This window comes from Lacerta agilis, chromosome 3 (genome assembly GCF_009819535.1).
Source record: "Lacerta agilis isolate rLacAgi1 chromosome 3, rLacAgi1.pri, whole genome shotgun sequence".
NCBI classification, from domain to species: Eukaryota; Metazoa; Chordata; class Lepidosauria; order Squamata; family Lacertidae; genus Lacerta; species Lacerta agilis.
In genome coordinates, this window is record NC_046314.1 from 72,313,041 (window position 1) to 72,329,195 (window position 16,155).

The following is a 16,155-nucleotide window of genomic DNA, read 5'->3' on the forward strand; positions in this document are numbered from 1 at the left end:
ATAGAAGTCATGCATTTAAAGTTTAATGTATACTAACACTGTGTAAAAGCACTTATTTTTAGAAGCAATTAAATGCCAAGAGCATTTGTCTTGAGGCTCAACTGTAATAATACTCCTTAAGCTCCAGCAGTTGCAACTTGTGGAACCAAGCCAATACAGGTAGCAATCTAGCACATTTCAACTGCATGAACTACAGTTCCTCCAACTCATGTTAACAAGGGTGTACAAGAGTACAGCTACAATTTTCCGAGTCCTGAAGTGTGACACTACACACTGGAAGGGAAACACGGGGTTCCAAACTCCATGTATCCCTTAGAACAGTAATGTAGTGAAGGCAAGCCTTTGTAGACAAGAATCAATGACCTGGGTGTCTCTAATCATTTCCTGAACCAACTTTCCTCCTCGCAAAGCCTAGCTCTAATATTTAAATAAACCCAGTTTGGGAAACAACCAGGAAGCAGTGTTTGGGGCAATCTGTGGGCACAGGAGGTATGAACTCTCATATGAAATTTTCTGCAAAAACAAAAACTCATTCATGCTAATTTGCAGACACAAAATTTGAAAAGGAGCTTACAAATATTAGTTTAGAACTGAAGCCACAGTACAGTTCTGCCTAAGGTAATTTTAGCCCCATAGAAATTTTAAGTTCCAATTGTTTTTCCCTTTATCAAAGATAAGCAAGTTTGTGAAGTGACATTTATTAGCTAAATCTGGAAACAAACAGCAAGACAGAAAGTTTATTGTGCCTGCATTTGCATTGATGTTAAAAACAAAACAAAAAAACAGATCACCAGAGGGAAGTAGAGGAAACAGAACTCCCTCAGAACACACGCAACCCAAACCACCTAAATACAAACAGTAAGGCACAAGGCCTTGAGTTCCCCAACCAACTATAAAGGAGGCTAGCGATAGGGAAACCAGTTTTTGTGCTGTAATACTAACTACCAACTATTCACATCAATCTACGCTAAGCTGGCGCCTTCCACATATTTTGGACTACAAGTCCCGCTGGTTGAGGCTGATGGAAGGCCTAGTCCAAAACGTCAGTCAGGCACCAGGTTGGCCCAGGGTGATCCATGTCAATGAAAGATGTGTGGAAGATGAAAAGGGATTATGGGAAAGAACTAAATGCAACAGGAAGATGTACAAAAACCTATGGAGTAAATACCTGAGTTTTTACTACATCATTAATCGGTTCACAATTAATAGTAGCATGGCACCTCCTTTTTTCTGCTATTCCCTCCAGTTTGAGAGAGGGCAGCAGTACAGTAGTCACTGGGAGGGAGGAGAAAGGGGAGCTTCAAGTATTATGTAGAAGACTAGGAACAAGTTACAAGTTGGACTTTAGGACTTATTGACTAAACTTCTTTGGAATTGTTGACATTAAGATATGTAACATTAGAAAAAGTACACAATAAAACACACACACATCCCAAATAATATTCTTTGAAAGTACTTCTGAACCATTATAAGACATCCATGCAGTGCACCTCATATACCCATGCTGTGAACCAAATACATTAATAGATACTGCATGCTAATCACTTTCTTTACTTTGAGTGGATTTTTATCTAGTACAATGCATGGAAGCATGTTATTTTGTTTACATCAGTCTACTTTATTTTTGGGAATTAACTTTTTGATGAATCAACCCCTTCAAGTTAAAGGTTCTCATTTACCTCAAAGGATTAGTGTAAGGATTAGCAGTACAGTAGTCACTGGGAGGGAGGAGAAAGGGGAGCTTCAAGTATTATGTAGAAGACTAGGAACAAGTTACAAGTTGGACTTTAGGACTTATTGACTAAACTTCTTTGGAATTGTTGACATTAAGATATGTAACATTAGAAAAAGTACACAATAAAACACACACACATCCCAAATAATATTCTTTGAAAGTACTTCTGAACCATTATAAGACATCCATGCAGTGCACCTCATATACCCATGCTGTGAACCAAATACATTAATAGATACTGCATGCTAATCACTTTCTTTACTTTGAGTGGATTTTTATCTAGTACAATGCATGGAAGCATGTTATTTTGTTTACATCAGTCTACTTTATTTTTGGGAATTAACTTTTTGATGAATCAACCCCTTCAAGTTAAAGGTTCTCATTTACCTCAAAGGATTAGTGTCCATTTTGTATGCCAATGAGTGCTTGCAATCTGTGTCATTTTACCTTCCCTGAATGGTGGGAGAGGGAGGGGAGGGGAGGATGCAAAATGTACTCAAATGCCAACATTAAAATATGTTTATCATATTGGATTAAAATGCATGAGCTGTCTCCCAACCATTATTTATTTGCTGAAATGCAACAACAGGCCTACAGAGCTGGAGGACCGCCTGTTCCTGGATGAACTTGCCCATCAGTTAAGAGTCGTCATCGTCAAAGTCATGGGCCCTGCTCTGGGCACCCCTGCCACTGGAGCCTGCCCTTTTTATCTAGGCTTATGGCATTCAGTTTACTTTGCTGACCTGTTCAGTTTTTGTCATTCAATGCGATGAGCTTTGGCTTGGCATAGGACTGCTAAAGTCTTATTTGCATTATTTTAACTATTTTACCTGCATTGTAATGAAGCTTTGTTACTTTTATTTGCCATTTTGTATTTATTGCAATTGTTTCTTCGAGTTGTTCTAGACCACTTATGCAATTGCCTTAAATGCAATTTATGAGAGAAAAGCAGCATAAAAACATCAGAGCAGCTATGTTGTAGAAAGGGTGCTTAAACCATGTCTTGTAGATCCCACCCCCAGTTGCTCTGTATAGTTTCTCCTCAAGGATGTGAAACTAGCTGAGACAGAAGGAGCTGGAAGCAGTGATTTTTTAATCAGAAAAATGTCTCACAGCCCCAATCAAATTCAGTCTCTCCTGCTGCCTGCATTTTGAGTAAATAAACATTCAAAAAAGAGACTGCTCATGTGTCTTGCCAACTTAGGCTCAATCAAATACTTATTTGACAATAATGTCAATGTTTGCCCTCATTTTGTTACATCCTCGGATATGACCAACCAAAAAGTTTTAAACAATGTACATCCTTAGTTAAAACTAACACAATCTAGCTCAAATAGCCATATTTACACCTCCCATATACCGCCTCAATGTTTCTATATTTCAGAATTATCTGTGTATCAACAGTCATAAATGTTCATGTTCTGGAGTTTTTAGGTGTCAAGAACATTTAAGAGGCCAATTCATTTTACTTTTCCAAGTGTCTCTATAGAACTCTCAGATACCATGAAGGCAGAGGGCAGTGTTTATATTTGACTAGTTGCTGCCATTTACTGCATTGTGTTTCTAAATTACAGAGTTAAAGAAGCTGACTGCAATGCATTAAGTACTACAGATTTTGAAGCAGTCTATGCAACATATGCTACTTTTCATAATAAATTGCTTCTTTTTAAGGAGGATAACCTGAACAGAGTCTTAGGTATAGAAATTACTTTAATTAAAAAAAAAAGTCAGATAACGATGATTCACAACTTCAAACACTGTTCTAGAATGGCAAAACAAGTAGGCATTATCTTTTCCCCAAAACATAAAATTTCAGTTACAAGTTCAGATGTAGAAAACAAGGATTTCCCAAGGCAAGATCAGACAGCAGTAAGCTCTTAAGATCACAAATGAATTGTATAGCCTACAGTTGTCAAAGTGATTGAAATACATTTAAGAATTGTCAGGAAACAGTTCAGTTATGCTTCAGTAAAAAACCCACAATGTACTGTATTAGTAAACTTATGGCCTGTTTTTCAAAAAAAAAATCATATACCTTGTAGAATGTGGCATTGGCAAATAAAACACTGACAATCAATGCCAGTAGCTTTCAATATCAAATCATAAATAAAAGCTGTTGTACAAAAAACAAAATAAAAACAAACAAACCACCAAACATGATAAAGCCTACCAGTTACATTTCAGTTCTTATTTAATAAAACAAACAAATGTTAGTGCAACAATATGTCAGTATATCATGCTTTGGAAATTTAATGACCACATTTTATATACACAGGATACAGCAATGTCTTAAACTGGAAGAAATGAGCAAAAATATGCAACAGAATTTTTTTTACATACTGATATTTTACTCATGTCCACTGAATTACCAAATTTTATTTTTTGCAATCTTGTGCCAAGTGCACGCTTCTGGAAGCCATTTCATAGTACTTTTAAAAAATACCAGATGTGGTATGCTTTATTGAATCAAAAAGCAGTTTTAAAACTGCAGTCTTGAAGCCATGGCAGTTGTTTCATTAATCGTCATTTTCAAGGACAGCTGAAAAAATAAGCAGCATTTCGTGTTAAACAAGATAGGCATCCTATACACACTTTAGGAACAAACTCTATGCAATTTAGTGTGAACCCACAGAATTAATCTATTTTGTTTTTTAAGACAGAAACACAATTAAGCAGTCATCACAAGGTCATACAACATACACAGCTTCTCCACCTTAGTGCATTTTTGTTACGCACTAAGGAAATGCTGTTGTGGAAAGGAGGGCTATAAATGAAATAAAATAATGTTTCTCAAATTAAGAGGTTCAATATAGATTTGAATTTTCATTTCAGTGCAAATCCTTACTTGCAACAGGACTGACTTCTGAGTAGGAATCATAGTTACAGTTATGCTGTTAAAGATTTACATTGCTTTTACAAGGTGGATATAAAAAACATATAAATCCTGACAGTAAAATGAACAAACAAACAAGCCCTTGGGACACATGGAAAATTTGAGGAAAACCACCCCTCCTGTGGAGCTGGTGTGTGGATTTTCCCTCCTTCAATAATCAATGTCTAAACGAAGATGCTGATCTCCAACTGCTAACACTTACCTCTTCCCTTGCTCAAATGAATGTTTCGGTTGTCTGTTCCTAACAGCCACATTCTTGAACACTTTGAGCTTGTGCTCTTCGTGGAGATCTCAGCTGTCTCAGGGCAGCATCTCCATACTGAATACCTGAGCCCATCCTTTCCGGATCCAGTTCACCTGATAAAACAAAACACAATTTGTTTTTACAGATGTTGTAATTACATTTAAATTCAAGGTGGTTCTCTTCACAAACTTGTAATGTTAAAATTTAACTTTTGCTGAATGTAACAATAACAGTAGTCATGAAAAGTTGAGATTGCTTTACACACAAACACATATGTCTATATGCACACAAATACAATTTGTACTTTTTTCTTTTACAGAGGGGTGCCTGTTTTCAAGTATTGTTAAGCAAACTTATAATGGTCCTATCCATTATACAAGCTGCTGTGTCCTCCCCTTCCTACTAGTTGGAAGATGTACAGCAGGTTGGAAGCTAGATGTCAGAGGCTGAGAGGCTTCACACCCAGATCCTAAAATTTCACAAGAAGCCAGTTCAGAGTTACAATATTATTAATAATCTAAATGTCAGACATAGATTTCAATAATCACGCATTTAGAAAGATGTTACATTTCTACAGCAACCTGTAAAAAATGCTTTGACAGCATCCCCTATCATTGGGTGATTATCCAATGATAGTCATACTCAAGCCCATCAATTTCAATGGGTCTACCCCACTGAAACTGCTATTAAAAGGGTGTTAGTGGGATGTTCAATGAAAACCAGTTACACCTCCTTTTGGATTGTGTTCTTCAGGGTCATTTGTACTTGCATTAAGGTATTTGACAAGACACAGGTGAGAATTAGGTGACACTTTATGACAAAAGAAGAGCCCATCTAGTTTGAGTGCAGTTCATCACATGTCAACATTTCACATACTCTGAAGTGTCTAATACTATAGAGCTGAAAATATTTTAAGATTACAAACATGAACTGTGATTACCTGACTCAATTTTATTAAGTATTTTTCTGGCACACTGTACAAAGGCCTCTTCAACATTCTCCCCTGTCAATGCACTTGTTTCCAAGAACATAAGTTCTGAAACAAATATGAACAAAAAATATTTGCAATCATTATTATTATTTATTGAAATTATGTACCGCCCTATACCCGCAAGTCTCAGGGTGGTTCACAGAATAAAATCAGAATATAAAACCACAAAATACAGAATCAAAATAAAAACAACAACCCAATAATAACCTCCCAACACATTTTAAAAGGGCATAGGATCGATTGATCAATCAATCAATCAATCAATCAATCCAATCAGTTTGAGCCGATATCCTGATTCAGTCTTCCCTGATTAGCTGCCCTCCATATGTTTCAGCAGAACACAACTCCCATCATTCCCAACCACTGGCTCGACTGGCTAAGGCTGAAGGGTGCTGTAGCCCAAAATATATGTAGGGCACCGGGTTGAGGAAGGCTACCCCAAAGAACAGTCAGGGAAAGCTGGTCCAAAGAATGGTAAAAAAACACCTGTTCCACTTCTGAAGCTAAATGCCACATCACCTTCTTTGGAAGAATACTACCTAGTAACTAATAACCACATTCTACCCTGTTTTTGCCATCCCTCCCCTACTGCACTCCTCCCTTAAGCACCTATTCCAAGCAAGAGAAGGGTTCCCAAACCACAGGAGTGACTTTTCAGGTGAGTTTAATATTGTTCTACTGTAATTTATAAGTTGCTTCGACCACCACTAATAGAAAAGCAGGATAAACAAATATTTGAAATGAACTCTCCCCCCCGCGCTCTCTCTATATATCTCCTGCCTTTTTGTACCAACCTCTAAAAAGGCAGCTAACAACAAACCAAGATAAAAAATATATACAAAATGTTATCTATATCAAACAAAAATATGCAATGCATTCCTAGTTGTATCTGCCCAGAAGCAAGTGCTGTTAAGTTGAATGGTGCTTACTCCTAGATATAGGATTGCAGTCCAAATTAAGCAACAGTAAACAGACAAGATGTAGCAGACTAACTTCAACCAGAAGAATACCCAAAGCACTGAACAATTCTAAAACAATGCAGTCATAAACTGGTTTCAAGGTATCAACAAAGAGGTGTGCGAAAGTTCTCAGATAATTGGTATATGCCCAATGGACATATTACCCAATTACAACCGCGCCAAAATTGGGGGATGTTTCATAAAGAGTTGTCTTCCAACTTCTTCGTCCCATTTTTGGAGACTGAGGGGGTTGTAGAATGGGGCAAAAATGTTCACCCACTCTGTTCACCCAGAATGACAGACGCACTGACCTCACTCTGCCTTGACTTTACCCTCCAAACTAGTAGCTTCCAATACCTGGGTGGGGAGGTCATAATTCCAAATGATGGGGAGTTGTGGTCCAAAATATCTAGAGGGCACCAGGATGGGGAAGGTTGATACAGACTAACTGTCACCAAACTCAGATAGGTTTTGAAAAAATACTTACCATTTTCTTGAGCAAACCTGGATGCTTCCAAGAAAGTGACTTCCCGATCTCCATCAAGATCCTTTTTGTTCCCACACAGTATTATAACAATATTCTGACTTGCTAGCATCCTCGCATCTGTTAGCCAGTTAGTAAGTGCATTGTAGGTTTCTCGACTGCATCACAAAAGGACAAATTATTAGAAATGAATAATTATACTTCCCCCCTAAAACTATGTTTTAATTATCCTAGCTAACTAGATAATTTACACAGCAATAGTTCATGTTCACTTTGATAGAAGATCAACAAAAAACCATTGCTGTACTTTCTTTTGTCCATTGCAAAATACTAGAGAAGTTATTGCCTAGCAATAATGGATACAAAGCACCTGCTGTCCTGACAGGTGGTAGGGTGCAGAGCAGGCAGGCAACATCAAAGAGCATGCAGTGTTAGTCCCATATTTGGACCTGTGCCAGTGCACTGTGGACACTGAAAGCAAGGGCAAGTGTAACCAGTGAAACTTTTCCCCTTATACAGTTGTTCCAAAGCCAACCAGAACATTACAACAGACTTACTTTTTTGCAGTGTGTGTGTATTTAAGTCTCCAAGAAAATCAGTTTTGAGTTAAGGGAACACCACTCTGTTTCTGAGGCATGCGCTCTAAGACAACTGAAAGTAATGGGGCCGTTTCTATGAAGGAGTCATTGGTATCCAAGAAAGCGGACAGAAAACACTCTCAGGAGTAAACGAAGCATGGCCCCCAGTGTTTCTTCATCTAGAAAAAAATTGATTCCCAAGATGGCCAATGGTGATGGTCTCTCACAATCTCAAGAAGTCCTTGATGTCCAAGACTCCGCACAGGATTCAGAAGAGTCCAAGTTTGGCATCATGGCCTACTACTGTATGTATATACTGAAATCAGCTGCTAGTACCAGATATAGAAGATTGGGCATAAATAAACCTTAAGGAAACATGGCTTGTGCATGTTGGGGATGGAGAGGAGAGAGATGAACTAGGAAAGAGGCTAGTCTGGCTCCTAAGCCACTGAAGTCAGATTTTGTACTAGATTGAACTTAAAATATTTTTATATGTAGGATGGTTTGAAAGGGGTTCTTTCCTGTAAAATTAGACCCGTTTAAGATATAGCAGCTCAAATGAAATAGCGCTGGGAGCACACGTGTGAATTTTGTGTGAGTAACCTTAAGAAGCTATGAAAGCTGAACTTGTCCCATGATTAATTTATCTTGGCTGTAAAGGATTACATGTCCACCTAAGGATAACCACAGGAAGAGCAGAATACAGTGGCGCCTCGCTAGACGAAAATAATTCGTTCTGCGAGTGTCTTTGTAGAGCGATTTTTTCATCTTGCGAAGCACCAATGCAAACCGCTAGTTTTCGCTAAAAAAAAAAAATTCGTCTTGCGAGGCAGCCCCATTGACTTTTTCGTCTTGCGGGGCAGCCTTCCGCTAGCGAATGCCGTTTGTCTAGTGAGTTTTTCGTCTAGCGAGGCATTCGTCTAGCGGGGCACCACTGTAGTTTATCTGTACTTATATTTATAGCAGTTTTTCCTTTTACCTGGTGATGTCATAAACAAGTAAGGCACCCGCTGCACCTCTGTAGTAGCTTCGTGTTACAGACCTGTGAAGGAAAACATATACCAGTATAAGATGACAATAAGCTATGCTCTACACAATGCTACAATTACAAACACCACAAGAGCTACTGTGTCCGCTTAACAAGGCAGTACAGTCATGAATGTGCCAAAGTTGAGCAGCTTTAAGCCTCATCAGTTCTGAGGGGGCATATATTAAAACTCTCCAGAGGAAATAAATGATTTAACAATACTTACTTTTGCCTACAAGTTCTCCTATAGTCACAACACAACTGGATGTCACAGAACTAGTGAAACAGCAACCAGTATCCAACAAACTTGCTAACAAAAAAGTCACATGCCACTTTCTTCAACTAACATGCCAACAATTTTCTGTGCTATGAAAATATACCTGAATCGCTCTTGTCCAGCTGTATCCCATATTTGTAGTTTTACATATTTGCCTCCAACATTTATTATCTTTGAACCAAACTCCACTCCTATAGTATGATTTGAGTCATCTTTGACTAGAATAGAAAAGGTGTCTATTAGTATTCAAGTACAATTTAAAGTACACAAGTTTATTATACTAACAGTGACATTTTTAATATTTATCCATAATTTGTTCTGTACAGGCAGCAGTGTATTTGTTAACTTAACCAGGGGAAATTTTTTATGGTAAATTCACCCCCACACACTGTACTTTTCAACACCTATTCAGGGGGATTAGAATATGCTTCTGTGAACACTTTGTGAATATGCTAGACAAGATATGTCAAAATAAAATACCCATGCTTGAAGTTGTGGCTACCATGTTTTCATTGTGTGTAGGATCAAAATTTGTTATCACAAATTTGTTATCATAAATGTGTGAACTGACCAGAAGAGCCTGGAATCTGCCTTGATGGAGTGCCATTGTACTGGCAAGGGGTATTATGTAGAATGGTAATCCATCGTCAGCTCTTAGGGCTATCCTGGTCAGATCACACACCCCATTTATGTATCACTGTGATAACAAATTTTGATCCTACACACAATGGAAACACGGTAGCCATGGTATTAATGAAGATATTGATAGCATGTTCTCTCAAGCCTACATAGAAAGTGATTTGGGGTAGAGAATACATACCGAGGAGTAAGCTCCATTGAGTACAATGGGGTTTACTTCCAAGGAAATACATGGATTGCATTGCATGTGTCCCTACTTATTCATACTACTGTCTAAGAAATGCCAGATCACTTCTGTCCAAAAAATGCTGTTAGCCCATTTTTTATAAGGACCAATGTGGACCAGAGTTCTGCTGATCAACCCCGACAAAAACCCCACCCCTAAGAACCCCACAACATCTGCATTATACTTACATTTCTTCTCAATAAATTGATGAAGCAAACAGGATTTGCCAGTGCCTGCATTTCCAATTACCAAAAACTTAAACAGGAAATCTGAAAATGGTAAGAGAACCAAATGAGCATCTTCAAATGCAAAAGAAACATGCTTTCACTGCTTTTTTCCTTTGTCATAAAGAGAAATCACAAGATAAACTGTCTGGTTGCTATTCAGTGCCTGGCTTAGCAAGATATTGCAACAGAACAAAGGAATGTATGGCTATTTGTATTCTACACATGACATATGAATCTGTCTAAGACAAAATTCAGCATTTCAGATTTGAATTTTTCTCCCAGCCTTTGTAGTACTATTTTGGGTATAAAACAAGAGCTGATTTATTTCAAGAATCTAGATTCTAAAATTGTTGAATCAAACAATAAAAAAACAAAAAACAGGACAGGTTCTCCATGAGGCATAAGTAGCAAAGGACAAATAAAATCAAGTTGGATTTTTCAGATACATACCCAAGTTTGGCATCTCTGAATGCCATGATAAAAAAACTAACTGAAGTTATAATCCAATTTGGATGAATCAGCAGAAAAAAATATCCCTTTCAAGTTTGCAAGGCACAATATGAAAAAGAATGGGGTAGGGAGAGGAAGGACACAAAATAGCCAAAGTGAAGCACTTTTAAGCCCCACTACTTTACGTGGGAGATTTATGCTTTTAAAACCGCAAACATTTAGTAACATCTATAGCTGTGGCAGGGAACTTTTTTTTGCAGCCTGAGAACTGCATTCCCTCATATGCAGCCATTCAGGGGCACATGCCAGTGGTGGATGGGGCCAGAGGAAAAATTTGGAGGTACAAGGAATGTGATTTTTACTATTATATAGTAGGTAATGCTCCTGTACACAAAAACCAGAGGTTTCTACACGCACACATCTTTTGGTCCTCTATCCAGGTAAGTACAGTGGTACCTCTGGTTAAGTACTTAATTCGTTCTGGAGGTCTGTTCTTAACCTGAAACTGTTCTTAACCTGAAGCACCACTTTAGCTAATGGGATGTCCTGCTGCTGCTGCGCCGCCAGAGCACGATTTCTGTTCTTATCCTGAAGCAAAGTTCTTAACCTGAAGCGTTATTTCTGGGTTAGTGGAGTCTGTAACCTGAAGCATATGTAACCTGAGGTACCACTGTAAAAGGAGTGTGACCTGAGGAGGGGCATAGCGTGGGAGAATCTCAATGGCTGGACAGAGGTTTGGAGGGCTGCATTTGGGCCTGCAGCCGGAGGTTCCCAACCCCTGATCTATGGGATCTTCAGATGTTTCACAGTCTGAAGCTATTTGACCACCAAACTTCTCTACCACTGTACGTCACATTCAAAACTGGCTTACTCAATACATACATAGTCAAGTTTCTCTTGCAAATATGAAAAGGCTATCAGCAATTGCCTAAGCAGCAATTTCTAAACTTTCCCAACATGCTCAAGTCCACACTGCAGATAATATATTCCTTTTATAACTACGGAGGGTGGGGTGGGGGGAATCATAGTGCTATAAAGTACCGGTACCATAGGCTCATGTGAATCGGATGTTAACCTGAAACTAGCTATTGTTATTCTAAACAACTGTGGGGAAAATTGTTTGCATGTTTTACTTCTGGCACAGTGTAGTGAAAGCAATTCACACGCCAGTTATTTCTTCAGCTTTACTTTCAGCTTCTTTTCTAGATGAAACAAAAAACTAAAAACAAAGCTATGAAAGGCACTTCATTATAGGGCTGATTTTCTTTTTCTTCCTCATTGACAAAGAAGCTTTGAGCTCCAAGATTTGTTGAGCTGTCTGGCCTCTCACCCTAGAGAAGTCTGTTGTTACTAGGAATGACGGAAGACAAAAATGCAGCCAAGAAGAGACCCACAGTCACTATTATCATAGCCAATCTTGAAACATTAAGGGCTATCTAGAGGCAGGAACCTCATAACACAAATGTGAATGCTATGAGATACACGACTATCAAAGCTTTAAGGATGCAGTAAGTGAGCATTAAAAATTATTGATTCAGGGTAGCTTTTATTCTTCAGTTGTTTTGAGAAATTAAAAACCCAACATTTTCCATGTTGTGTTTAGAGTGTACAAAGGCTATATTATATTGTATTTGCTATCTATTAGTAATTCTCAAAAAATATTCCACTCTGTGGGCGATATAACAATTGCACTAATAATGGTAGAATTAGACTAGATGTGATGGTAGATGTAAACCGAAAAATGTATGTTTTGTGCATGTACTATGGATCAGCAAACAAGAACGGCATCTAAAAAGGAATGCAGTACTTCATCTCCTGCAGTATTCTTTCATAGATTTTCTTTATTTGGCATAAATGTATTACTGCTTTTACTCTATGCACCTACAAAACTATTTTCTACCTGGACTATTTTAAAAGGAAAAACAAATACAATTACCATGAAAAAAATACAAAAGAAACTAACAATTTAGATATCTCACCAGGGAAATTAGGGCAGAAAGATCTAAACAAAAAGTCTCAAAGAAAGGGGAAGCAAAAATATATTTTTTAAATTGCAGGACAGTGAAGCCCAGAAAACAAGTTCTTATGCCTGAGATATTCCAAATCATGGAGGCTCGAAATGGAGTATACTCAGAGCCGTCTCATCCATTGGGGCTGGTGGCGCGGCGCGCCAGGGCGCAATGGCCTGGAGGGCGCCTCCGTCCTCCAGCCCCGCTGGCAGCGCCTGCCGGCAGCGCCCTCTGACTCCCGGCAAGGGAGCTGGCCGGCCACGCCACGCCCTCTGGCTGCCCAGCAGAGCACAGGAGCACAGCTCTGCGCGCCCTTCCAGCGCTTCCGGGACGGGAGGCGAGGGCGGCCGGCTCGCGCTCCCGCGCGCAGCCGGCCGCCCACCCGATGGAACACAAGCTGCCCAGCCGCGCCACCCGGCTGCGCCACGCCATCCGGATGCGCGCAGGAGCGCGAGCCGGCCGCCCTCGCCTCCCGTCCCGGAAGCGCTGGAAGGGCGCGCAGAGCCCCGCGCCGCTCCAGCGCCACGCCCCTCATCCCCCGCTCGCCCACCCCCCTCCCAAGGGGCGGCAAGCGCGGGAGGGAGGCGGCGGAGAGGCGGCATGGCGGGGGCGCCGGAGGGATAGCCGCGCCAGGGCGGCAGATCCCCTTAAGACGGCTCTGAGTATACTCTTCCTGCATCTCTGCCTCTTCTTTTATGCTGCCCTAAGTTTCTTCCCAGAAGTTCTTCAAGTCATCGTTCAATACATAATGATGTTTATGGGATACTGCCAAAAGATAATGGTTTGGTATATAGCAACCAAAAATTTTCACTTTATTTTAAGAAAATGGGTTTGACTCAAGCGAAGTAAAGCACCAACAGTATAAGTGCAAACAAATTGAGTCCCAGCAGCTACTAGAAAGAAACAAGTTCCTTAATTAAAACAAAGGTGCTGCTAATCGCGAAGTTTAACTATGATGTGTAGCAGGAGAGTACAGTAAGCCTTCTAGCTAAAACCATACATGTTCTTGATAACATGACCAGGGACCATCTGCTGCTATGTTTAGCATACACTATGGCTTGCATTCATTCAGTAAGGGGCATGCAACCGGCATGTGGTTGCTAACTCAAAGAGAGCTCCCTGAACTTGGTATCTTTATAGATGTAAATGGTATTACTTTGCCTATCTTTGTTTTTTCACTTGCTCAGTGTTTTAATCACACACCTGTAGTATGCTTTCTTGTAGCATAGAGTTTCTCACAAACTATGGCTGTTAACCTCTACACAACACACTCTCCTAGTTTGGCATTATTTAACCCATTTCCCAGATTTGTAGAAATGTGTACATTACTTGCTCCTTTATAAACATGCAGCAATTATTCACTTGGCCCTGGTATAATTCTCTTCATTTTTCCCCAGGCTGAATAGCATGCGCTAGCTTTCTCCAATCTGGTGCTCTACACATATTTTAGACTACAATTCCCATCAGCTCCAGCTACCACACCTGGGGTTGTTGGGAGCTGTAGTCCAAAATACCTCTTGAGAATATTTGTAAATGAAATAATTGTATACATCAGGCATAGGCAAACAGCCCTCCAGGTGTTTTGGGACTACAACTCCCATCATCCCTAGCTAACAGGACCAGTGGTCAGGGATGATGGGAATTGTAGTCTCAAAACATCTGGAGGGCCAAGTTTGCCTATGCCTGATATACATCATACAACAAATATGGAGCACCACTATGTTTAAGCATGTAGTGAAGCATAAGCTGATTATGCTGAGCACTGACAAAGATTGAAAACTATGATAATTTACCAACAGAGTAGACTGACTGCAGTCTTGAGATATTGAGCATATGCAGCCTTGGCTCCAGCTTTGGTCCCAAAGTAAAAAACACTGCTATTAGAGCATTTCATCACACAGGATAGGCCTTCTTCCTCGTTTCAAAATCTGGGTGCAAGCAGATGTTATTAGTTCAGCAACACTGCTTGATGTTTCCCATGAATTTCCTAGTTTTTCTGTTTATTTATTCCAGTTGCTATCCACACAGAAGAAAATTCTCCCACTTACTTTCCCCATAGCAAAAACCATTACCTCTCAGAAGCAGCCCTACAAACAGCACCATACATGGCTCACTATTGCCTCACAGTCTGGCCTAAATACAAGTCGTGACAGCACCCCTTGAAAAAGGTACATGTATGGTAGAAATTTAAGAAATGGGTTCCAAAATGCATGCTTGGCTTAATGTGGGTATCAGGTTAGAAAATGGTTAGAAACTACTGCTCTATAGCACAGACATAAAAATGATAGCCTACGGAACAGGGCTGCTGTGAGGGTTATAAAAAGAATAGAGAAAGCTATACAAAGGGCTTTAATGTGCCAATTACAACTGCCTAGGTTAAGATATATGTTTAAAAAGCACACGTAGTTCAGCCCTTTCTTGAAAAAAGCCAGGGATGCATACAGCCGAAAAGCCAAGGACCTGTATGCAACACCACTACTACCTGGTTTCTACATTCCTCTTTGTCGACACATGGGTACCAAAAACAGGGGAAAGCAAGAAGGGAAGAGGAAGGGGCAAATGCGAAGACATCTGCAAGGGCGTCCCCTGTGAAAGGTGTGCGTAACTCTCACTAGAAATAATGGCTCTATCCTTGCATTGATTTATTTTTAATGCTGCGCGGTTACGTTGCTGTTCCCCGCCCTGGGCCCCCACGGGAAGGGAAGGTAACAAATGCTATGCATTCTGCATAAACGGGGGCGAGAGAAGCAATAATGCCGCGCGCGGTGCTCCCTCGCCAGGAGACAGGCGTGCGCGCTTGTGCCATGTCCGTCTCCACCGCATCATGCCGCAGGTCCGAAGCGGGCCCGGGGACGCCAAGTGGGGAAGGAGAGCGCCCACCTCCCTGAAAACAACCCCTCCCTTCCCTATCTCTACAGGCACAGCCACCGCCCGCAGCCCCGCTTCACCTCAGAGCCCGAGTACCACCCACCCGGCCCCGCCAGCCCAACCCCTCCCTACCGTACGTCTCCGACATGGCTGTCTGCGACATTTTCGGAGCGACGCGGCCGCCCCTCTGCCCGCCGCCGCCGCCACTCGGGGGCAACGCAGGACCTCGAGGCACCTCAGGGAGGCCGCAGCCTTGAGAACGGCAAAACACCTCCGGCAGCGGCAGCAGCGGCGGCGCTGCTCCCCCTCCCCTCCGGCGGGGGAAAAAGGGGAGGGGTGAGGAGAGGGAGGGGGAAAGCGCCTCGGACAGCCACCCAGCGGCTCGAGAGCGCGTCTCACGGCGTTTGCGCCTGCGCAGGCGGCGGCTCCGTCCTCTCCTCCCGGCCCTTCGGTGGCGGAGCGTCCCGCAGGTGCGCGCAGGCGCGCCGGCGCGCCAACGGCTCCCTCACCAAAACAAAGCGCACGTGCGCGGCGGGCTTTGAAAGGCG

The 16,155-nt window shown here is 41.1% G+C and overlaps 1 protein-coding gene across 1 annotated transcript; it reads right to left on the reverse strand.

Annotated features, from left to right (window-relative positions):
* Window positions 1–3,427: 3,427 nt before the first annotated feature.
* RAB4A (RAB4A, member RAS oncogene family) lies at window positions 3,428–15,926 on the reverse strand. Its single transcript, XM_033144267.1, has 8 exons — window positions 15,740–15,926; window positions 10,242–10,322; window positions 9,292–9,406; window positions 8,864–8,926; window positions 7,310–7,464; window positions 5,813–5,908; window positions 4,831–4,985; window positions 3,428–4,274 (listed from the first exon to the last, which is right to left on the reverse strand). Exons 1-7 carry the CDS (start codon window positions 15,768–15,770, stop codon window positions 4,870–4,872), a joined length of 657 nt encoding a protein of 218 aa, XP_033000158.1. The 5' UTR covers window positions 15,771–15,926; the 3' UTR covers window positions 3,428–4,274; window positions 4,831–4,869.
* Between the last annotated feature and the right edge of the window lie 229 nt (window positions 15,927–16,155).

What these genes read in the sequence shown, in the direction of transcription:
- RAB4A (XM_033144267.1), bottom strand. Translation starts at nt 15,770, where the DNA reads ATGTCGCAGACAGCCATGTCGGAGACGTACG. An exon ending in GCTGGACAAGAGCGATTCAG is followed by an intron (nt 8,927 to 9,291) that starts GTATATTTTCAT and finishes TTTCCTTCACAG; the next exon opens with GTCTGTAACACGAAGCTACT. An exon ending in CAGGTTTGCTCAAGAAAATG is followed by an intron (nt 5,909 to 7,309) that starts GTAAGTATTTTT and finishes TATTTGTTTCAG; the next exon opens with AACTTATGTTCTTGGAAACA.